Raw genomic sequence first — 23,919 nt, 5'->3', positions numbered from 1 at the left:
ATGCATGAGCTATTGTTACATTTTCAAGCATATATCGATCAATAACCGATAATAAATAAAGTGAGACATTTTTGATTCGACACTAAACACAAGCACGCAGAGAACATGAGAGAGGAGCACATGGGAAATGTCAAATTACAGAACTTGTTGATATTTTAACGGTGCAAAAACTGCTGCAAACTTGAAACTTTTTTTTGCATTTTTAAAACACAAATGGATCAAAAATCTCTCAGAAATATCACAAATACTAAAACACAGAAGACAAGAATTAAAGTTGAACATTTAAATCGTCAAACTGCCAAAGTAGCGGAATTAAATGTGCATGTTTAGATTCTGCAAATATGAAATGTATGAGCTATTATCACATTACCGGTATCGGCAGATATTTTCCGTCGATAAAACTTTAACGCTTTAATTCTGCCTAAACGCTCGATGATTCCCTGAAGAAGCCTGATGTAATGCTATGACATTAACTCGCCACGCCTCTTCCTTCAAGCGTGAAGATGCAAGATGTCTGCGGTGCGGCAGTTTTTTTAAGTGCAATGGTTGCTCTGCACCGGTCATGCGAGGAGGGGCCGAATCTCATCATCCAAGCCTGTCTAAGTTTTATTTGTCAGGAAATGTTATATACAAATAAATACAGCATTTTGTACACAAGTTTAAGTTGAAGTAGTTTTAAAAAGCATTGTATTATGTTGTTTCTGCATCTGCCAGCAGGCCACCACAGTAAGAGCAGGCACGATATCAATTCCACAACAGAGACTTGATGTTCTCTGCAATTAGGTGGAAAAAAACTTGCCTAATTTATCGGTATCGGACATTGGAAAATATCAGATAGCGGATATTCAATATCGTGCATCCCTAATTTTCATGCATGAATTAATCAATTAATACAAGACGTTTTTGATTCGACACCAAACACAAGCATGCAGAGAATTCGAGGATTAAAGTGGTGCACATGGGAAATGTCACGAAACAGAAGATTTGCAAGATGACTTTAACACACAGCTGCAAACTTTAAACTAAGCGTTTGTTTTTGCACAAATTTGTGCTTTAAAAATAAATTGTGATCGTAAGAATCCCAAGTGGAAAATATAAATGTATTAAATGTGCCTATCATTCTGTTTGGTTCAGGAGCTGCAAACTTGAAATGCATGAGCTATCTTTACATTTTTCATGCATATATTGATCAATAATCAATCATAAATATCAAACTGGAAACGCTCACTGCTGCTGGATTTATTCAGATATTCCTTAAGTTTTGGTTCCTCTAAGTTGTCCGACTTGTTCACCAATTACCTCGGAGGTTTTCTCGCAGCGAGGACTTCTCTCTGCCGTCTTTACATTTATATTTTACCTACTTGTTACTTGGCAGATATCGAGTTTCTCCTTCCTCGAGCCAAATTTCACTTTCACTTTAAAAAAGGGACGCAGAGGAAGAAATGTTTTTGAGCTGGGCGTTTGAACGGCTTCAGAAGGTGATTTGGATCTCGGGTGTCGGAGAGATCGGCGGTAATCAGAAGCGGGTTTTTGTATGTAATAAAAAAAAATAATAAAAAAACAGAAAACACCCACACAAGTTGACATGGCTCTCCCCTTCCCCCTGCCTTCCTGTGCAAATTTGGACATGATTACAAGTGAGAAAAGCCAAGGGGGGTCTGGCTTCACAGCGGAGATGGAAGACACCGAGAGTGTGTGTTTTTGTGCTTGCATAGTTTTGCATGCGAGTGTGTGAGAGAGAGAAAAAGACCCCCCTCACACACACGTACACATGCACTCCAGCCACACAGAACATACAGTCCCTGCCACATGAAATACCAAGTAGATTTAATATGCACAGTTGCACAAATGGCATGACTCGGAAAGCTTCCATGCCTCTCGTTCTGAGGTGAAAACCTCCTGTAAGTACTTTAACAATGGCATTTTGCTGGTTTAACACACCAGTTATGATTGAATAATTCTTTCTCGTGAGTCTTTGATCTTAAAAAAAAGCGAGGCCAACCTAAATTTTGTACAGATTAAGGGTTGTTCAAAGCCGCAGAATGACTGCAGTTGCTCTTTTTTCCTCCCTCTTTTCCCTCCTGAAACTTTTAAGTCGCCTGAGAGGAGAATCATTACACTTCAAAAGTCCCGGCCCTCGCTGTAAAAAGCCAATCATTAAATAAAAACTCAGGGAAGAAATACACCTAATTACAGGCAGACAAATGCATAATTCTCCTGTTTCCCTTCCCCACCTCCTGTAGAGCTGCTTTAAAAATGCACGTCGTCAACTGTTTGGCGGATTACAACGGCTCAAGCACTTTTCACTTTACGCGTCGACGTTTAAAGGAGGGGGGAAAAAAAGCAAATAAAGTAACTGAGGACGGGAGTCGTAGTCGAGTGCGGAGAGGCATTGGGAAAACGTGCGAAAGCAGATGGTGACACCGCTCGTGCGTTTATGAGTTTACTACGAGCGAGTGATGTCAACGAGAGTGCACGAGAGGAGGCAGAGCGAGGGGTTCACGTGCATTCAGAAGACGTGAGGTGACGTCGTTAGCTGGAAGTTTAAAGCAGCTGAAGGCCTCTTTATTATGGAGTAAAGCTCATGTGGTCCATTTTTATTCATGTTGACAATATATCTTTAATTTTGCAGCTAGAGGAGGCGGTGGAGACCCAAACAGAGCTAAAAGACGAGACCACGTCCACACGTACACGGGTATTTTTCTCTGCGTTTTTCGTCCACACACAAACGCCGTTTTAGGTCGCTGAAAACGGATCTTTTGTAAAACTCCGGCCAAGGTGAAGACTTTTAGAAACTCCGTTTCCACGGAGACCTGCAGACGGGTTAAACAGCGTTTTTGGCTCGTGACGTCAGGCTGTGCGCCGTTATCTCCTTTGTGAGGCGCCACAAAAACAGTGATGCTTTACATGTTTACACATATATACGTACAGTTACTCCTGTACTACACTGAGGAACAAAGGTGTCGGGGTATATTTTTTTCAGTCTTTTTATTGGGCACAATTCTTCTTCTTCTTTGCATGACCGGGTTATATCACCGTTCTCATGACTGCGTTTCTGTTGTGTTTAAGCGTTTTCGTTTGGACGGGGATTTTTTATAACCGTACTTGTGTGGACGGGATTTTTTTGGGAAACGAAGGAGGCAAAAACTCTGTTTTCAATAACTCTCATGTAAGTGTGGACATGGCCACAGAGAGGTCAAAAACGGGACTCATCAACGTTGCATTTTTCACAGAAACATCCTGTAAATATCTCAGTTCTGATTTCATGCATGCACCATTAGCAGCTAAACTCCCTAAACGTTCCCCTCACCATCGCTCCTGTCCCACACGTTCATTGTCTTTCGATATTCGGCCATTTAATTTCAGGGGTTCACAGGTCGAAGAAGCGAGGTGATGCTTTCGTCAGCTAGACGTTTAAAGCAGCTGAACTTGTTTTTTAATCATCTTTACTCTTTATTGTGGAGTAAAGTTCATGTAGTCCATTTTTAATCATGCATGTCGACAATATATCTTTAGCAGCTACAGGAGGCGGTGGAGACCCAAACAGAGCTAAAAGACGAGACTGAAAGAGGACTCTTCATCAGAGCTGCGTTCTCCTCCCTGTGTCAACATGAAAATGTGCTTTGTTTTGTGATTTCCGGCACAGAAACATCCTGTAAATATCTCATCTCTGATTTCATGCATGCACCATGAGCAGCTAAACTCCCTAAAAGTTCCCCTCGCCATCGCTCCTGTCCCACACGTTCATTTTCTTAAGATATTAGGCCATTTAATTACAGTTAAGAGCATTAAGGAGCAATTTTAAGTATAATTTGCAGTTCATGAACTGTTTTTGAAAATTACTCTTAATATAATTAACTTCTGTCATTAGGCCTAATCCCTGCAGGCTACAGAGGCAATGCTTCCTGTAAAGAAATTACATACATGTAACGCTACATTCATTCCTTTTCAGCAGGAAGGTTGGCCTGCAAAGGTTCGCCTCCTCAATGGAGTAATTATCTATTTCCAGTGAGGGAGTACAAAACAGTGCTAAGTCCATTAACTGCTGGGAGTCTCTGTAGCATGAATAATCATAAAGCAACCGAAAAAAGTAATTGGCCTGTTCGCAAGACAAAAATACACAGAGAGGGAGAGGACACATTTAGGCGAGAATTTAGGGGGGAAACGCCACAAAAAGGAGGGCAAAGGGCAAGAAATCATGGATTTTTTATGACCACATTAACCCAGCGTTGAATTGCATGTCTGTTCATTCTCTAACGCTTAATTAGAGCAGATATTTCCTTGTCGAAAATAGTGGGGGCCAACGTCTAATTAAATCAAGAGGACAGTGGCGTATTAGGGATGGGAACGCCCAGGCAGCCATCCACCATCGGCCACGATGATGCCTTCATAAAAAATGCATGCACGCTCCCCGAGAAGAAAGCTCTAATTTACAAAAAGGAAGAAAAAATCATCCGGGGCTGAGGGTCTCGGCGGGGCGAGCCTCGCACCTTGACGGGTAAGCGATGGTTTGCTTAACGTCTCCTTTGATGAGGTTAAGGACGTGTCACTTTGTCTTTGGCCGAGCTTTAATCAGGCTCCAGCCGGCCCTCTGGCACGAGCCGAGGCTTCGCCGGCGCGTAACTGACCGGTGATTTAGAATGATATGATTACACCTACACCGGCATGCTGCGCCGCGGTGCGAATTAGCCTCCCTCCCCTCCTCTAGAAAATGTGTAATGAGCGATGTTCCCTGCACCCAGCTGAGGCCCCGCGGACTCAGCCATGAGCCGGCATCCTAATCAGCCGTCAGCCAAAAACGCCGCTGTTGCCGGCGCATTAGAATCTGTGTTTGTGCATATCAAAAGATCTCCACAAACACATTGGCAAAACACATAATCACTTACCCCTGAGAGAGGGGGGAGGACGGGGGGGGGAGGCTGGAGGGAAGACGGACAGACTGACCGAGATCATTTCCTTTGAGTGTTGCAGGAAATCACCGGCGTCACGTGACAGCTAGTTTGTGTTTAATTGAGGGCTGCAGAGCTTCTCTGTGAGGGAGGAAGTCGAATTCAACAAACTAAATGATCAAAATAATATTAGACACACGGAGGTTTCGGCTGTGATGTTCCTGCTTCACCTCCGAGCGGAGAAAACATTAAAACACGACCACTGAGCTCGACCAGTTCACTCGCAGCAAGTTGAGAAACATCATTAGTGAGAGCGGCGCTGCAGCGTGGTCGCTGTGTGTTCATGAAAAGAGCAGCAGACGCGCCGCTTACACCTGATATCAGCGGAGTGCAAGGAGAGGGAAAGTTTTAAAAGGCTTAATTTCCCTGCAGATTCTCGTCACTACTCTTCTTCTTACACTAATAAACAGTGCGAGGAGATTTTCCAAACATCTTAGACGCTCAGTAAACATTGTAGTTGCTATGTTAAGAGGAAGTCGAGCCTACTACCTATTTCTTAAGTTTTTAATTGTTCGTTTTTGTTGCTGTTTGTTTATCGAGTCGTGTTTGCACATAGAAACAGATATTTACCTCCTACCTGTTGATGCTCCTGCAGGAAGATCCTCCACAAGCATCCTCTGCACTGAAGAGCACAAACAACCAGATCAGAGGGAAGTAAGATGACACCGTCCTGTGCAGAAAGAAGCTAAAAGAGTGACTTTGCAGAAGCTTCCTGTCGTGGAAGCTCGCCTTGCAAATGCATAAAGAGTGTAAATGATTAAACTGTAATGCTAACACCTTCTTATCGGTCATGTTCGCGTCTTTTTACTCACAGAAGTTGAGTTTTCCACCAGATTCAACAACCAGGATGTCGGCGGATGTGTATCCATGTGTATCAGCTGTCAAAGGGAATTCAAATCCTTTGAAAAAACTTTATTTAGATGAACAAAGTGTCGGCCAACAGGGGGAGCTAAACCAGGAAGTGTGTGGAAACATAACACACTGATTATCTGAACAAAACTAAGGTTCAAATCTTTATTGATAAAAATGCCTTTAATTTTCTTTATTTTAAAACCTAAACGTTTAATTGAGCCGACTTTAACAGCAGCAGAGAAGCTGTTTCCTCTGCAGGAGCCTGCTTTACCATCACCATACCATGCCTCCAGACTGTGCCAAACCCGGTGTTTCGGTGGCAGCCAGAGCATAAAACCATAAATGCAAATTAATAAAAGTCCACGCGGGGGTCTTTGCAGAGCTGTCCAACATCACCACGGTGCACCGAGCCCCCCGCCACGGCGGGAGCATTGTTGTCTTTGTGGCGCTCTGCAGCTGCTGTTATTCACTGTCCCCTCAGACTCACACTGTCACCTCCAGTTCACACGACACTCTCCAGATACAAGGCCACAAAGATGGAGACTTTTAATGCAATCTTAAAAATACATTTAAAATGTTACAAAGAGTTAAACGTTATAAAACCTGCAGGGTGTTTGTGTGAAAATGCATGAAAGAAAAGATGCTGAAGTTTATTTAAATACACTTTAGAGCGTGCAGAGCGCCCTGTGCATTCTGGGAAATGTAGGATATCATCAACTAAAGCTAAAATAAACCTCAAACAATGTAAGTAATATAATTTCATCAGAGAAAAGCTTCTGAAAACAGGATAAAATCCTGCTTTAAAGATCTTTTTAGCTCCATTTCCGCTGCGTTCCCAGCTTCCCTACCTTCCTCTAATTGCTTTTTCATTTGTGCTTTGTGAAGCATTTTGGATCTGTGTGCAAAAATGGCACGTAAATAAAAGCCTGAGGTTTTTTTCTTCCAAGAGAAAACAGAGGAATATTTATGCACAACACTGCGAGCTAAAGCGTTAAGTGCCAGGCAGGGAAGAAAGAAGAGTCCAGAAGTAATGCACTAACGTCCACACATTAGGCCTTTTTTTTTCTTTCATCGCCATCTTCTTCTTCTTCTTCTTCTCCTTCCCTCCTCTGTAGCACCGCTGGCACCGGGCTGCACCACCTGCTCCGTGCCTCTTTTTTCCGCTGCGGCCAGAACGAACAGCTGGCTGCTCTTCTGACGCTCTGATTGGCTAATCCCTGCTGGTCACTTGCGCTTTTTCCTCCCTGCATGTCATTGAACTTTCTCTCGCCGAGTGCCAGGTCTGAGGAGTGCTCCCTCTCTCTCCTCTCTCTCTCTCGCCCGTCCTTCATGTGCCCTGCGAATGGTCCGGGTGGCATATGGGGAAATGTAAATAATTTAATGAGGTCAGAAGTGTGAGAGTCGCTCACACAAACCCTCCGAACATGGAAACGATGGATGATAAAAGAACCGTCATACAAGCAGTTTCTGTGTCCAGTGTTGACCTTTATCGCCCGGGGTCATCCTCGTCTGATTACATCAAAACCACACACAAAAATGGCGGGAAAATTGTCTTAATGTATGAGGATTTAAAGGAACAGTACGCCATTAATAGTCGACACTTGCAGGAAATGTTCAGGGTGTGATTAGCGTAGCTTAGCGTAAGGACTGGAAACAGGTGGAAAGAGCTAGCCTGCTTCTTCTCCATGCTTTACCTGCCCCGGTGCTCCAGTTGTAACTTGTTGCAGTGGTTTTCGCTCGGCTTCCTCTGACTCACTCACTTCGTTTGCGTTTCAGGGGCTGATCTGTTCTCCAGCGCGGCTCCGGCTCGCTCCAACATGGAAAAAATACACTCCCAGTCCTCCGTCGCGACCAAACCTCAGACCTCATCTCATTCGCCGGGCTCCGACGTTGCTCTGTCATGCTCTATCGCTCTTATTTTGTGCATTAAAGCGTGCTCTTTTTTTCCCCTTACGTCTTCATCCCGCGCGCTCTGCCTCTCTTTTTCCATACTGTAACCCTCCTGGAGCCCAGCGCACATTTACACGCTGGTTTTTTATGTATAAATAAAGTTGATTTGACAAATGAGACCGCCTTCACCACATGTAATTTAGGCTTTTTTGTCTGTGGAAAGATGAGAAAAGCAGGTAGAGGAGACGAATGAAACGAGACAGAGGAGAGTTTTCAATGCAAACGAGTGCATCAGTGGAAGCAGCGAGTAGCCCGAGGCAGAACGTACACTTAGCTTTGGTCTACAAACGGCCCAGCAGTGAATCATTAGAGCTCAGCTGTCCAAAATACACCACCAATCTGGCCCGGGCATATGGCTGCATGACACTCGTATGAATTATTCTTACTACTACACGCGTGTTGTTGTGTTTTTTCCTGCCTTTTAAATGTTCTCTGAGCCGGGCAGCACTCCCAACACCGGTTAACATCAGAGCGGATCAAAATCACAGCAGAGCGAGGCAGGTCTGAAACCTGAGCCGGCAGGTTTACACGCGTCAAAGGCTCATTTTAGTTTGTTTTCTTTGTGCAAGAAGGTGTTTTTTATTGGATTACGCCAACTGAAGACATAAAATCATACAAATCTGCCAATTTATATACCTGTTCAGGTGTTTGCATGCCTTTTAAGTTACTGAACAGGAGGTTAAAGTGGCAGGAAGCAACATGCACGCACATTTTGCAACCGTTGCTGCGCAGCCGTTGTGCGGTGCGTCTCTCTGCAGCACCGAGGCCACAAGAAAGAGAGAGAGGAGAGGTGCTGTTTATTCCAAAAAGTGCACTTCAAATACGACTAAAGTTCGGATGCTTGGTGTGGAGCACCTTTTTACCTCGAGGTGTTGGAGCTTAGTGCTACTGTGAGCTGCCGCCGTAAGAGCTACCGTTACCTGTCAAGCAGGAGCAAGGCATCGCTCTTCAGCTCCCTCCACTCGTCCGATCCCTCTTTTTATTTTGCACTCTATTTGCAGCTTTCTCCTCCTGCGATCTCGTCCTTCTCTCTGCTTCTTTAGCAGTACATGCCGTCGTCAGCAAACTAGGTACAGGACGTTTACCACAACTGACACAACCTCTGCGTCACGTAGAAGCCGGATGGCGCTTGTTTGTGCAGTCGCTGTGATTATCTAGGTACATGGAAAGCTAACCCTGATTTGTCAAATTCTCGAACAAACTAAACACAAAGGGGCGGGCGCTCGCAGTCACAGATCAGCAACATCGTTTCAATGTAATATTGTGCGGGAAATGCGTCGATCAATCTTTGGTATTTTGACCAAATTCTTATGAAGCTTTTCCAACTGCAGCTTTAATAGCTGTGAATCTCTACAGGGATCATGACAGGTAAAGTTTTAGGACTAATTAAAGTGTTAAAATAAAGAAATACTACATGCACAGACTCAGAGAAGAACAGGTCTGCATTTGGAGCAGCTCAGCAATCAGGTGTGCACGTTTTCTACTTTATGGCGGGCGCAGCGGGCCTTCCTGTGTGGAGTTTGCATGTTCTCCTCGTGCATGCGCTGCTTCCCTCCGGGCACTTCCTCCCACCGTCCAAAGACGTGCTCGTGCGGCTCATTGGTGACTCTCCCGTAGGTGTGAGTGTGAGCGTGAAAGGTTGTCTGTGTGATTGACTGACGATCTGTGCAGGTGTAACCCCACTCCCTGTGATTTGCTGATTAAGTATCTCTTATTTTTTTTAGCATGAGCCTTAAAAATCCCTAAAGAAAGACATAAAAGTGTCTGAATGTGGGGTTGAAAGTTGCAGATGTTCGGTTTACACTGTTGGAATCGCAGGTTGTGATAATAACTGAAGGTTTCAGCGTCTGATCGTCGCTCTGACGCCATATTTATGCACCGATCTTTAATTCATGTCTGCATGCATTAAACAAGATGATACCAGGAGCAACACGTTACGCCAAAACATATTTATCTAAGAAATATAATTATTATTAAGCACGCAAAAAATCAATGGAAGGCAGCATCATGCAGCCTGATTGCAATTAAAAGCTCTCCTCCTTTGAGCCTGAGCTAATAGTCTGAGACAGTATTGATCGGGTGATTGGATTAACATCAGTATCAGCCGATACTCAGAGAGTGACGACTGGACTTACAGACACGCAGAGGACGGTCTGCGGAGGGGGAAGAACATGTAACACAGGTTTAAATGTTTCTTTTTGCACCTTTTTCTCCGAGCTAAAAAAAGTCCTGCGGCGCTTCCCTCCGAGGTTGCAGGAATATTTCATCACATCCCTCTCGACCTTTGACCTCCCTCTAAGTTGCCTGTGAAGCCGCTGAACTGAAGCTCTTCTGCGAGTCTTACAGATGTAAAATGTAAAAGTAGAGGAAGGTGGAAATTTCTCTCTTCGTCTCCGGAGGGTTCCCCCCTCCTCGCTCGCCTCGACACGCGCGCTCGTTTTCCGCATGTGTAATGGTTCGCAGCACATTATCAAATTCATCAGCTAATCATTTAAGACCCCCTCTTTTATCCGCGAGATGCTCCGCCAATGATCCGATGGCACGCCGATCGATAGCAGCAATCGGAATATGCAAAGCGCGTTCTGATGTTTGGCATCGCTCAACCTTTGCCGCTTTCATCTCGGCCTTTTGATGTTGCTTTTAATCTGCATAACGCGGCGAGGGCGGCTGATGGAGTCGAGCGTCTCCTTCAGCGGAGGAGGAGGAGGAGGAGGAGGAGGCCGCTGCTGGAGCCTCCACCTGTCAGCGCTCAGGAAAGTTTAAAGAGGAGACGTGAGATCCTGAGCTTTACAGAAAGTACGGATATTTTCTGGAGTGCATCTCACGGTTATTCTCATTATTGATGATTTGTGTTTTTCTGGTGTTGTTATCAAACGTTTGAGGTCTTTAAAATGCTGCAGAATCCAAGATGTTGCATTCAAATGTCCAAAATATGACGCGTAAAATTATATAAAACAGCAAATCCTCATATTTTCTTGTATGTTTAGTCAATAAACTGTGTGATACGTGGTCCAAAACCCCAAAATATTCAGTTTAAAGCTTTGTAAATGAGCAAATCCTCATAGAAGCAGCTATAATTTGGCATTCTTTATCTTTTTTAAAAATTGATATTTTTTAGTTGTCTATCAGTGGAATACCCGATTAATTGACCTTTAACCTTTACTCTCACTCTGATATCAACATAAAAGCTTCTTGGGTTACCATGCAGCATATTTGAGGTTAACAGCTGTTTGTTTTTTGAAGTAGATTCCTCAATAAAAACTGGAAACATTAAAGTGATTAACAGCTGAAGCTCTTCAAACATCTCGTGTTAAATTAAGAATTTAAAGAATAATGCCGATGTTTTTTCTTATTGTCAACAAATCCCATAAAAACACCAAAAGATAAACCTTTAAAATGAGTCACAGAAATATAGTTTGTTAATTTCCTGAAACAGCTGTCGTCTTTACTTTGTGGCAACAACAAGCAAAGCAGGAGGGAACTGTGCAGCTGTCTGGGACTATTTTCTGTGGCGGATTAACACCCATTTGTTGCTCCAGCCTGTATTCAAGCAGGCAGAACTTATTAGCAGCAACAAGTTTTCGTCTTTCGCCGGGTTTTGTTGACAGTAAGAAAAAAGTTGCTTCTCATGTTTCACTGTGCAGAACAAGCAGGTGAGACGCTGCAGATGTTTGGTTTCACTTTATCATCCAAACGAGACGTGATCAGCGGCCGGGCCGAGGTCAGCTCACTTTGATCCGTTTGAAACTGCATGACATTAACATAATAATGAGAAGCAGAGAGTTCTGGATGCGAGCGCACAACGATTTCCAGTTTCTCTCTTTGCAGAGAATTGAAAGCGACTCGCTGCCAGCAGAAACCTCAGTTTGTCCTCTGTGAATAAACATGAAGCGCCGACGCTCTGGTACTCTGTAATTTGGCTACTTTTATTCGAGCAGGGTTCATTTTCAAGAGAAATTACAAATTAAGAATTCAATAATACTTTTACAAAGACATTTCAGGAAAGATTCTTCTTCAGTCATGATATCATACATAGTATTTAACAGTCCCTCTTCATTTTTTTTAGCTTAAAAAAAGAAACAAAGATGAAGAAAGTGGAATTTTTTCAGTCGAAAATACAGTGTTTTCACAATTGTATAAAAGTTCCCAAATTTGGAATTTCCCAGTAACTGGAAAATAAAAAGGAAATAAAATAAAATAAGATTAAACTTCGCATTTCACAATGTTTCAAAACACAATAAATGCTCTCTTTACGTAAAATTTGCCCCTATGATCGACACCATGTTCCTTTTTACTAAAATATATCTATATATTGAAGAACTATAGTACTGTACACAACAGTATGAAATAAATAAAATTAGGAAATATAAAATGGGCCACATAAATAATGTTGTTTTTTTTTCAAACCTACAAATAAAATGAATGCAGTTTGTTGTTTCCAAAAAGAAAGAGTTGGTTTGGTGTAATACTGACAAAAGAAACATTGCACAACATAATGTAAACTAAGGAACTGCTGCCTATAATACTGACACAACGGTGAACCATTTCATAATACTGAAGCTGGTGAACAAAAGTAACCTTCCTTTTACACAATACGAGGGTGGCACTTGCAGAAAACACACAGGTTAAAAGGTTTGCATATAAGGCTTCTTTTTTCTTATCAAAAACACCTTACAAAGGCTTCATCCTTCATTTTTTCCCGCCCCGTCCGCCCGCCCGTCCGTCCGTCCGCCCGTCCGTCCGTCCATAAACTGTATTTTCCCTTAAAACGAAGGTCTCTGTAAAACTTCGTCCTCTTTCGCACAGTTTGTCTGTTTGTTTAAATTCCTTCGTTTGGAGTTGATTCAAGAGGCCTAAAATAGTGTGGCTGGAGATGTTTGTGGCGAAAACTAAAGACGACACCGTAGGTAGGTAGGTGATAACAAAAGGTAATACTGAAGGACTGTAGTGCAGACACTACTGCTCTTTTCCAACACTGTATAAATATATACATAGGCAATACTTTTTATTATTTTTGTTCATGATTATAGAAGCGGAGTGCAATTTGTACAAGTCACTAGTTGTGCTATAAATACTATGGAACACAGGGGGTTTATTTGAGGAGGTTAGCACCACACATATTTTTAGGCCTTAGTACTGTACATTTTTTGAAATGTATTCATGTATTCATTGTTCGGTTTGCATAATGCAGCTTATTTCACAAACCCATGCCTCCTCCAGATTGATTTTGAGTCCACGTCTTGTTCGGCAGATTTCTTCCCCCCCCCTTTCAAGGAAAGCTTCCCGGAAGCTTCAGGCACGTGCACGTACAGCTTAAAACACGGCTGTTTTAAACCGAGCGGGTAAGAATACTGAACCGAAAACAGAGAAATTAAAACTCTTTTTAAGATGGGAAGCTTTTTAAAAATCTCCGATTACATGCCGTCCTCCATCGCGTCCTCGTGATCCGATTTGGTTTCCGTTTTGCCGTCCAGCGAGCTATCGTCCATCGAGTGCTCTCCGTTCTCCTCCTCGTCCCTCAACGTGTCCGGGTCCGTGTCCATGCTCTTGCTCTCCTCCTCCTCCTCCTCGAACTCGTCGTCCCTCCGTCCGATCTTCGCGTACGTTCCTTCCACTTCCTTCCGTCCCTCTCTGATCCCTCCGTTCACGGCGTCGTGCCTCAGGATGGCCTCGCGCTCGGCCAGCTCCGGGTAACCCTGAGGAGTCATGCCCTGCAAGTATGCCCGCGACATGAGCAGCTCCGTGGGCTCCAGGTGGCCCTTCTCGCGGGCCTCCCTCTCGGCCGCCTCCCGCTCCTCGGCCTCCCGCTTGCAGTAGGAGTAGCGGTGGTTCATGTGCTGCGAGTAGGAGCCCGAGTGCGAGAACCTCTTCCCGCACTTGTCGCACTGGTACGGCTTCTCCCCCGAGTGCAGCCGGGAGTGCTCGATGAGATGGTGTTTGTGTTTGAAGGCTTTCTTGCAGATCTGGCACTGGTGCGGCCTCTTGCCTGCAGAAACACACAAAAAAAAACAGAGAACAAGACGTGAGTCGGCTGCCGCGCTCGTCCTGCTGCTACAGCAAATCACACAAGTCAGACGAAAAAGAGCAAAAAAGGTTGAGAGGGAAAACTCTGATGGATTGGATGGCATGGAGTAAAAATGACATCACGGAGCATTAAATCCAACTTTGACATACGACTTTGGGGTTATTTGTTTATTCAAATTGCGAGCACGATGAGAAAGTGCGCTCGCATTCATGGGCCGACATTATGGAAATTCCCTCCCGTGGTTTAAAGCATGGAGAAACTCAACCACAACTACTTATTTAAAGCTCATGAATGCAACATAAATAAAGAAAGCAAACAAACAAAGAAGGCGCGACAACGGAGTAAACATATCCAAAATGGGCGGAGGAGGAAGGAGGAGGCTCCGAGGGGTTACTCTGCTTATCTCCAAACACTATTCAAGTTCATGGCCTCCGTTAGGTTTTGGGCTGAGGCTCCGGGACGCTTCGGATGCCAGGGCAGAAACAAGAAACCCAAGCTGGCCACAAAGGCAGGGTGAGATAGTTTTATGACACAGGGCCATAAACTGTCGGGCTAAATAAATGTCCTCCTGCTTGTAATGTGGCCGCACGGCTGCTGTTACACTTGAAGTTTATTCCGAAACACCAACATAAACTTCTGCACTCAGGATTTCTTCTGAAAACTAAACATATCTGCTAAAAAAAACATTCAACTCTGGCTTTAAACACTCTTTTTTCCTCCTTTTTCTGCTGCTCAACATGTGTTTAAAAATGGCCGCCTGCCGCCCACAAATCAGGACTCCCCTCTGACACTTGAATGCAGCACTTCTGTCCAACATCTGGCCGCTTCAGATGCTTTGTAATATTCTTAAAAACAACGACATTAAAGCGACACATCCTGAGCAAGACGCAGGAACCGCTGCGCAGATAACGCACCCCCTTTTTTTTTTGTTGAAAGAGTTCAGCGCACTCTTCTAACGGTGAACCCCTCCCTCCCTTTTATGTCGGACCAGATAACATGAAGGCTGCATAAAGCGGCGAGCGCTCGGCTACAGATAGCGGATAAAATAAATGATGCAACCTAGTGAAAGAGGATCTCTGTATAATAACTATAATGAAAGACTTGTTATCAGCGCTGTGAAGCTTCTGAGCGCTGCTCCGCTGATGTGATCTATCACCAATAATGGGGCCGATAAAGGCATTAGGGGCCTTTTTGCTGGGCTTTATATATCTAGGTGAATTGATGTGTGTCTTTTAAGATAGCAAAGTGGTTAATACAGCAGGGTATGATTGGAAAATAAAGAGCACAATCACTTGAGAAGATCCCTCTGCTTGCCTACCTGCATTAATTACAGTCTATTCTTTCCCTCTCAGAAATACCTCTTTGTATTTTAAAAAAGAGAACACACAAATATTGAAACAAATCACACGCTAGCAAAGTAAAAGCTACTCATTCCTGGACAAGCCTGTCAATGAAAAAACAAGTTAGGTGTTGGTTTACATACAAATTAAACAGAGAAGGAAAGAAAGAGAAAAAGGGGGGGTAACATAAAATATATAAATATTCATACTGAGAGGATTTGGAAACACAAACATTTAAAACATAAAAAAGCATGGGGTTTAAAGTAAGGGTCTAGAACAGTATATACCTGTGTGTTCATATTTGTGTCTTAGAAGGGAACTGCTCTTCTGGAATGTTTTGTCGCACAAGTCACACGCGTACATACCACTTTCGGTCTTCTTAATCTTCTTCCGCGACAGACAGGAGTCGGGGTCTGTCATGTCGTCCAGCCCTGACATGTAATCTGGTGTACCGTCGAGCAGGTCCCCCTTCAAAAACACAAACAAAAAAAGAAAGAGAGGAGAGAGAAGAAGAGTGAGTCCGGTGCGTCAGAAAGTGCCGCGGCATATTTTGTGAATATGAGAAAAGTTAGTCCGTTAGCTAGCTAGCTTGTTTGTCATCATTTGAAGAAGAGCTGCAGTTAGCATTAGCTAAAATAGCTAGCTTGTTCACTGTTAAATATTCCCTAGTAAAAACAATGTAGCTTTAAGATCTGAGCAACAAAATGTACTGCAGTTAGGTTTAGCTTAAGCTAGCTTGATGAAGAAGCTAAGGTGCTAATGTTGTTGACATCATTCTAGATGTAATTCAGTAAATTAAATTTGTCTAGAGAACAATATATCTCTAAATGTTCTGTACAAAGCCAGGTCTTCTGTTGCGAAATCTAACTAAACAGAAGAAGCTAAAGACGATACCCGTAAGCTAAAAGCTAAACAAGGAAGCAACAGCTAATTTGAGCACCACCAAAAACTGGTTCAGTCCCAAGTTTATTACCAAAAATGTTGAAAAATCTTCAGTATTTTAGGAAATAAATGTCAAATAATTGCAAATGTCTGATTTAAAAGTGTAAAAATATAGTTTTCGGCTACTGAACTAGAAGCTACTTAATGCTAAGGAGGATATCTCTTTGCTAACAGCTATCCTTGAAGCTTAGCAGAAGCTAATTTATGTTGTGACATTCCTAAAAATGTTTTTGTTTAGAAGCAACATTATCTCTTGATATGACTTTTATATGCTTCTATATAAGGTTATTTTGGCTAGCTTGGACAATTAAGCTACATGCTAACTGCTAAGCATCAAACATTAGCTTAAGATTCTGACAGTATTTTGGATACAGATGTCATATAAGTGCATTTAAATGTTGAGTGAGTCTGCAAGTATTGTTTTCATTGAAACAAAAACAATGTAAAGCTACACTAAATGATATTTCTGAGTCACTTGACGCAACAGAAAAAGCTAAAAACTGAACTGTACCTCCAAAACAATCACACTGCGCTACGTGTTCTCATGCATTTTTAATTACGAGCACACACCAGCGCTGATTTCTTATAAAACTTTCCGCTCTGGAGTAATATCGCCCATCTGTAACTGACATGCTCCCCATTATGAGAGCCAGCCGTAATGGCGGATTCAGTGTGGTCTAATTTTGTACGGCAGCGTTAATTCTGCACGTTGCTTTAAAATTCCCTTTTATGATGAAGATTAGTCTTAAACGTGAATTGATGGGGAACAATATTACGACATTAGAGGCGGCACGGCGCACCATTCTTGAAATTGCAAACTCATATAATGATTAAAATCAGAAGGAGCACCTTAATGGCCAATATTGAGCCACCAAAGCTTTCTTTAATGAATATGAGTGTGATAATGTGAGGACAGCCTGGCACTGTGTTTTAAGAAGGGGCCACTATCACTCTGCAATCAATTTGAACTAAACGCCTGTAGCTGTATTTTTAAAATCTAATTTAATAACTTAGAATAGGAAACATTATTAATACTTTTTTTCATCAAAATGGTTCCCTCTATGTTAAACAGCCTTCAGCATTCAGTGGTAATGAACATGGAGACTGTGCATTATTAATCCACATGTAGGAGCTCATTTTGTGCTGTGGCTCTCTCTTTAAAATGCAGCAAAGTTGCAGTGGGAAATTTCAGAGAAGTGCACAGCTCCGGGGCTCACCTTTGTCATTTTTACAAAGGCCTTTCACCCATATTTAATAACAAAATATCCGAGATCAGGCCAGCGCTGGAAGAGGACTGTGCGCTAATGTATTCCACACACAGCGGAGGGGGAAATTTACAGCGCAGAGTGGTAACAATTATGGCTTTAGTGAGAGGAGATTTTAGGGCCAATATGGTTCCTGTTATTTATTTGAACCTGATGCTGCTTGATGCTTTTTTAAGGCTTAAATTGGTCCCGTTTTTCAGGGTACGAATTAAAACATTGTAAATTACAGATCTTCAAAGTAAAGGAGGACAGTCATAACAATCTGAAACTTTAGAGTCGGATTCTTGTGATAAAAAGCTACCAATATAAGGGAAACTTATAATTATACATTGACATGTTGAATTATAGATAATTTCTTAGAAAATTCAATTACAGTCGATAAATGTCAGAAAATTGCTTTAAGAGCTCAATATTGCGTCTTCAAATTGCTTATTTTCTTGCTCCAAAATGCAATAATTATTCAGTTTACACTGATATAAATCTGAAGACTAGCAAATTATTACATTTGAGAAGCTGAAACCGCATAATATTTTCATTTTAGCTTGATAAATGACAAACTTTCAGGACAACAGGAAGCAAAACTAAAAAATGTGGCTGCTTTTCGACTCGTATTTGTTCACTTTTCTTTACCAATCTTCTTCTGAAAACCTTTAAAGGTCCCCTTTTCCCTCCATGACGCCACTAACTACAGCTCCCCTTTCTCCAGCCCGGGGTCATGTCACTGCTGTTTATCTCCTCTGCCAGCTCAGCCTACCTCAGGTGAGCGTTCCTCTCTCCTGACTCTCCTGAAGTCGCTTTTTAATTAGCACTAAAAATGAGTTCAGATCATTTCAGAGGATCTGAGTGAGCCTGGGGGCTTTCTAACAAAACCACAGGTGGCTTATTTACCTGGAAACCTGGTTTCCGCTGGTATTTTCTCCTCTGCTGCATCTCGGCAAAGGTAGCCGCCCCTGCTGCATAAGTGTAGGCCATGTGTGGTAGGAAGCCCATTTGATCCATGCCCGGGTAGGGCCTGAGACCCGGTATGCTGGCCTGCATTGGGGGCATGAATGTGGCAGGTGGGAAAGCGCTCTGAGGTGGAAGTGACGTGTACAGGGGTTTGGCAGCAAACGGGTTAATGCCGAAGATGGGGCTAGTGCTTTTTTCAAGGTTCCCGTTGTTGAGCGAGCCTGAGAATTCCTTCTTGAGATAGGCGAGGTTCAAAGGCTCTTCGAAGTGCTCTCGTGGAGAGGGGATGCTGTTATGGTCGATGGTGATGCTGTTGACTTTCGGCCTGCTTTTGACAGTCAGTGCATGCTTGGGTTCCTTCATTAGTCTCGGCAGAGAGAGGTCCAGTGGCTCGGCCTGCAGGTCCTCTGAAGTCAAGCTGTTTGGAGTGTAGGAGCTGCTGTGGGAGTTTTTGGAAGATGTGGAGGACAGGTTTAGCGGGGAGGGGGTGTTGCTGCGGGAGTGGTCCAACTTTTCACCTTGTGGTTTGGCGCTGCCGCCGAACTGGTGGTTTTTCAAATGTCTGAGCGGGTTGTCACAGTTGTTCACGTTGTTGTGGAGCTCTGCGATGGAGGGGGACGTGATGCGGTCAGAGGGTTTGAGTAGAGACACAGGTGACCTAGCTGCCATTGAGTCTTTTGGTGGAGTGTGGTGGTTATTTGTTCCGACAACCATATCCATGCTGTTCCTGTGCTCGAGCGGCGGGGTTCTGGTAGTGCCGTACTGGTACATCTTCCGCTGCTCGAACCACTCCTTGACGAATTCCTGAGGAAGGCCGACTGCTATGGAAATCTTGAGCAGCTCCTCTGAGTTGGGCTCCATGTTCATGGCGAAATACGCCTTCAGCACTGACATGTGGTCCCTGTACGGGTTGATGGGCCCAGTGAGTACCTTCTCAGACAACATGGAGGAGGATAGGTGGGAATTCTTCTCCATGAACATCGCCGGTTTGTTGGGCATCAGATTCTCGCTGGGCTGCAGCACGGCTTTGATCTCCTCGTTCATTTTACACAGGTAGCGCTCGTGCTGATGCAAAGGTATCGGCCCCTGGAAGGTTTCTTTGCAATATTGGCAAGCGTAAGGTGTAAACATGATATTTTCCTGCACCTTCTCATCCACACCGCCTTCAAGCATGTGGTTGGATTTCTCTCGTTTGATATTGCTAATCTGTCTCTTTGAGTCTGTTGTCAAGCTCTGGAGGCAGGCTTTGGCTTCGTTCACTTTCTCTAACGTGTAGTCGATGATGCTTTTGGTGGCGCCGTTGTGATTGACAAGTGGAAGACCGACCTGTCCCGCTTGTGCAAGCCCCTGTTTCTGCTCCTCCACCTGGGACCCCAGCTCCTTCATGTAGGCCTTGAGCTTGGAGAGCTCCTCTGGCTTGCAGTCCATTTTCTGCCTGCACACAGTGTTGTCTACGATCTGGAGAACCTTCTGCACCTCGCTCAGGTTGTTTGCGAGCGGACCCGGGTAGCACAGAAGCTGCGACTCAAGCCCGGCCATCCCCAGGTGCTGCAAGGGGCTCTGACCAGTCGAGTTGTGGTGCACCCCCAGTGGACTGTTCCCTCCCATTCCTCCGTTCATGAACGGCCCAGGAGCGCCGAATCCGTGGGACGCCATCATCAGCTTGTAGTCGTTGAAGTCCAGCGGCTCCGTCTTGATGTTCAGGTGGTTGTTGTGGTCAGGGAGGCCGAGCGGTTTGCCGTTCTCCAGCTTCTGCCGCAGCTGGGTGATGGCGGAGTTGGTGGGCGAGGAGGAGGCAGAGGTGGGGGAGGAGCCTGTCTTCATGTTGCCGCGCATCCGGCCGTTGACGGCGATCAGCCCGATGCACTTTTTGCTGCTGATGTGGGAGCTGTAGGAGCCCGAGTGGGAGAAGCGCTTCTTGCAGTTGGGGCACTCGTACGGTTTTTCACCTGCGACAGAAAATATGAAGCATTAGATATTTAATATGAATGATTTCAGATTAAAAGCCTGCTTGGTGTTAAGCTTTAAATAATACTTGTAGATCCCATTTTAGAGCATTTAAAAAAGAAAGTAAAATAAAACAAACATAAATAAATTCAATTTCTTTCAATTCCTTGACATTGTTCCTGACAAATAAGCTAATAAATGAAATTTACTGCCATGTTTCACACTCATACACATTCCTAAGCTAATATTTTACTTGGCAACTGCCCTGATTCTCAACACAGCAGAGTTCAGTGTCCATCAACTTGCAGGGAGGCTCCAAAATAAACCGAAAGGAATTTCTGCACATTCACGGTGTTCTAAAAATCAGTTATGAATATTCACAGAGCGTGCCGGCGTTCCTCCCGCGACTCACCGCTATGAATCCGGAGGTGTTCCTTCAGATGGTGCTTGTATTTGAAGGCCTTGCCACACTCGTTGCATTTGAACTTGCGGTTGCCGGCCGCTTGGTTGAGCAGTTGGTGCTGCGAGAGAAAAAGGAGAGAGGGAGAGACAAAGGGAGAGGTTGAAAAAAACAGGAACGTACAAACATCATGGGGGTGAGAGTTCAGTAAATAATCACAATCAGTCGGCATGAAAACAAGCAACAAACGGTCCTGTCGCCAACCAAGCATCTTGGCTTTCTACTCCCACCTCCGCTGAACGACTCCGGGCAGCGGCGGCGATAACACAGAGAATCACATACCTTTTAATTTCCTGGCTCCTCAGCCAAAGGAGGCATGCCTTTAGAATTTGGCAGCCCAGAAAATAGAATAAATGAAAAGAGGCTTTTTTTAGAGCGTTTCCCCTTCATTAGAGCTGCCGATTTGATCTACTTTTCATTAATTTGGGTCTAATCAGTCTGAAAGGTATTCAGAATGAGCTCTTTCGCCCTGCATACCTGCATTCACTACATCTGAATTACACTTTGTACTTCTTTCAAGAGCAGTTTCAAATGTCTTACAGTAATTGGGTCTTTTTTTAAAGCCTCAAATGTCGCTTTAATAATCTTCGGATACAGAACAGAGCGTATAGGCCCGGCCTTGATTCGCTGTTCAAAGGTAAACATCAGTTGCAATCCAGCGAATTTGCAATTCAAACAAGGTCTGTTCTCTATAAAAGGAAAAGAAATCTAAATATAATACCCAACAACAACAACAACACTGGGTGTGCAGACCTGGCGCATCACTCACGACACAATTAATTCCAAGTGGGAGTTGAGGACGTTAAACGGTTAGTAAATAAAAAAAGAGACATTTTCTGTGAGCTCGCTGGGGGGAGAAACACCCCCTCCTCCCAGTTCAGCCTTGACAAATGCTGGGGTGTGTGCTGACTCTACCCACATTCCTGGGGAGACAGATGGTGGCGCGCAGGACACTGGGAGGACTGGGAGGAATTGTTCAAACAGCCCCAACCTTCAAAGATCAAGCGGGGAGAGTCAGGGGGCCCAGTCAAGCGCCGGAGAGGGACCCCACCGCTCGTATGTTGCTGAGTTGCATAAACAAACAGCAACAGCTGCTGCAGTCCCTCCCCCTCTACCTCCACCTCCATCCCCTAACTTCCCCCTGAGGACCCCTGCCCGGTAAAGTTAAGTCTCGCCACCGCTGCTAATAAGGCACAATCTCTCCGCGCTCTTAATTGTGAATGGCACCGGCAAAATGCTCTCCTTCTTGTCGGCGTGAGCGCCGCCACTGCTGGTTGTGGGCGGGGACCCGACTGAATGTTTGCATATGTATAACCTCTAATTAGTCATATTTCAGCTAATTGGTTAAGAGGAGGAGGAGTATTAAGGCTTGTAAACATACGAGACGGAACAGCAGAGCACATGTTTACCTATCAGGACATTATTCTTTATGTTAATCTGATTGCTGCCGAGTTGGCTGCTAATTGCCAAATGTATGTCTTTTAAACACGTCAAACAGGAAGTGATATATTTGCGGAGACGGGAAGAAACGGAGCACTTCTCTACGGTACTTGTGCAGGCACCTTTTCCTATTTTTCTGCCGACATAAATACTTTCTACTCCTGACATTTGTAAGACAGGGTGGTTACTTTCATGCATTTGAGGGGAAATATCAATTACAGTAATATTGCATCATCTTCCCAACATCTAGACTGATTTAAACCTTAATAAGGGGACGAAAACACATGGAAAAGACGATTAGTTGGTGTATCTATCAGTGGAAATCATGCACGACAGACGTAGCACGACAAAAATGTTGTAAGAGATGCAGAAGACGGGAGGTAAACTCGACCGACAGAGCAGATTCAGAGCAGGAGGTTAAAAGAGTCCTTCCTTAGACGAGTGTCTGTGCTTCTGTGTGCTTCTGCCACCTCTGAATATTTGTGGTTTTACTCGGATACAAAAGAACAAGAAGAATCTGTGTCTGAATAGATATCATGACCAAAAAGACCGAGTAAGACATCACCTCAATCTCATCTCGAGGATTACCACTTAAGCAATCCAGCTAATTTACAAATCAAGATAACCGGCTTTGTGGAAAGGAGCCGCGCTGCCTGAATGGGAGCCTGTGGCCATTGACTGGGCTCCGGAGGGGAGCAGCGGCAGCATTGTAATATGAGGATTGGGACGGCCGGCCCATCTGCTCACGTTTACTCCCAGCTGGTAGATCAGGTGAAAGTGCTGGCTGCTGACATCTGATCAAATCAGCCACAGTCTGAGCCTGTCGCGCTCGCTTCAGAGGGCACGACACGACAGGCACGACCTGGGACCGAACGAGCCGCTGTGATTGGCTGATTTTCTGCTGTACATAACGAGGGGTTTCTAGTGGATGCTGTTCATGAGAAAATTATATATCAAATTATTTTACTTCAGTTTTAAGGGGAGCGTTCTCAATGTATTATTCTGTCTGGTAAAACAACCTGTAATCATTGTGTAATTTAATTAAACAAAACTATTTTAAAATCACTTTTTGACCTTTTTTCAAAACAGATTTTCTATAAATGTAAGAAATGTTTATATTCATTTTTAAATCAACTATTTTTTTTGTTGTTTTTCCAAAAAAAACAAAATATTGAATCCGTAAACAAAAACGAGACCCTAACACGCCTCCTGCTGCCGCTCTTTAAGATGTAACGGGGAAAAAAATGATAAAAATATTAAATTTACATTGAAACGTAAATAACAAAACAATTTAATAAATAAAAAATGAACTATAGTAACAATAAAATACATTAAAAAGTTAATAATGATTATAAACGCATTTAAACCTTTAAAAATCTATAAAATAAAATGATTATTATTAAACCTTTAAGGATAGATTTTTTACACATTTACAACATTACATAGAGCGTTGAGAAATATATATGAAGAAATATAATAATATATAAAGTGACACTAAAACTCTCTGAGGCGTCAGTGCTTCCTTTTTGTCGCCTTTTGCAGAAAGTTCCCCTTCACAGAAAGTTGCTAAATAAGAGAATATCAGTATTAAAAGCAATAAATACTCCTAATTTCTACATGTCAGTGTGTTTCTAAATAAGAAAAGTAGATCCACTTCATTTCAGAGATTAATTTGAGGCCTGAAAACCGTTTTTAAAAACAAATTCCTCTCTAATAACCCTCCTTCGAAGCGCAAAAACAGACTCCATCTCCTTTAATATTTACTGCTCTAATTTTACTTCACTGAGAAGTTATAATTATC

At 43.5% G+C, this 23,919-nt stretch overlaps 1 protein-coding gene across 3 annotated transcripts in view; it reads right to left on the bottom strand.

Moving 5' to 3' along the window:
• Nucleotides 1–11,656: 11,656 nt before the first annotated feature.
• LOC138603673 (zinc finger E-box-binding homeobox 2-like) overlaps nt 11,657–23,919 on the bottom strand; it is a 96,627-nt gene continuing 84,364 nt past the window's right edge. For 2 of the 3 annotated variants that reach the window (XM_069675548.1, XM_069675549.1), the window contains exons 7-10: nt 20,631–20,739; nt 18,212–20,220; nt 15,404–15,584; nt 11,657–13,737 (exon numbers count right to left, since the gene is read on the bottom strand). In XM_069675548.1, the coding sequence (XP_069531649.1) occupies nt 13,166–13,737; nt 15,404–15,584; nt 18,212–20,220; nt 20,631–20,739 (2,871 nt within the window). In that variant the 3' untranslated portion in view covers nt 11,657–13,165. The remainder of the gene's footprint in view (nt 13,738–15,403; nt 15,585–18,211; nt 20,221–20,630; nt 20,740–23,919) is intronic. The other variant, XM_069675550.1, reaches the window with a different exon arrangement.

Source organism: Semicossyphus pulcher, unplaced genomic scaffold (assembly GCF_022749685.1).
Source record: "Semicossyphus pulcher isolate SPU_LCO1_2020_fin unplaced genomic scaffold, fSemPul1.0.p SCAF_24, whole genome shotgun sequence".
Taxonomy (NCBI): Eukaryota; Metazoa; Chordata; class Actinopteri; order Labriformes; family Labridae; genus Semicossyphus; species Semicossyphus pulcher.
This window is presented reverse-complemented; position numbering and strand designations above follow the sequence as displayed.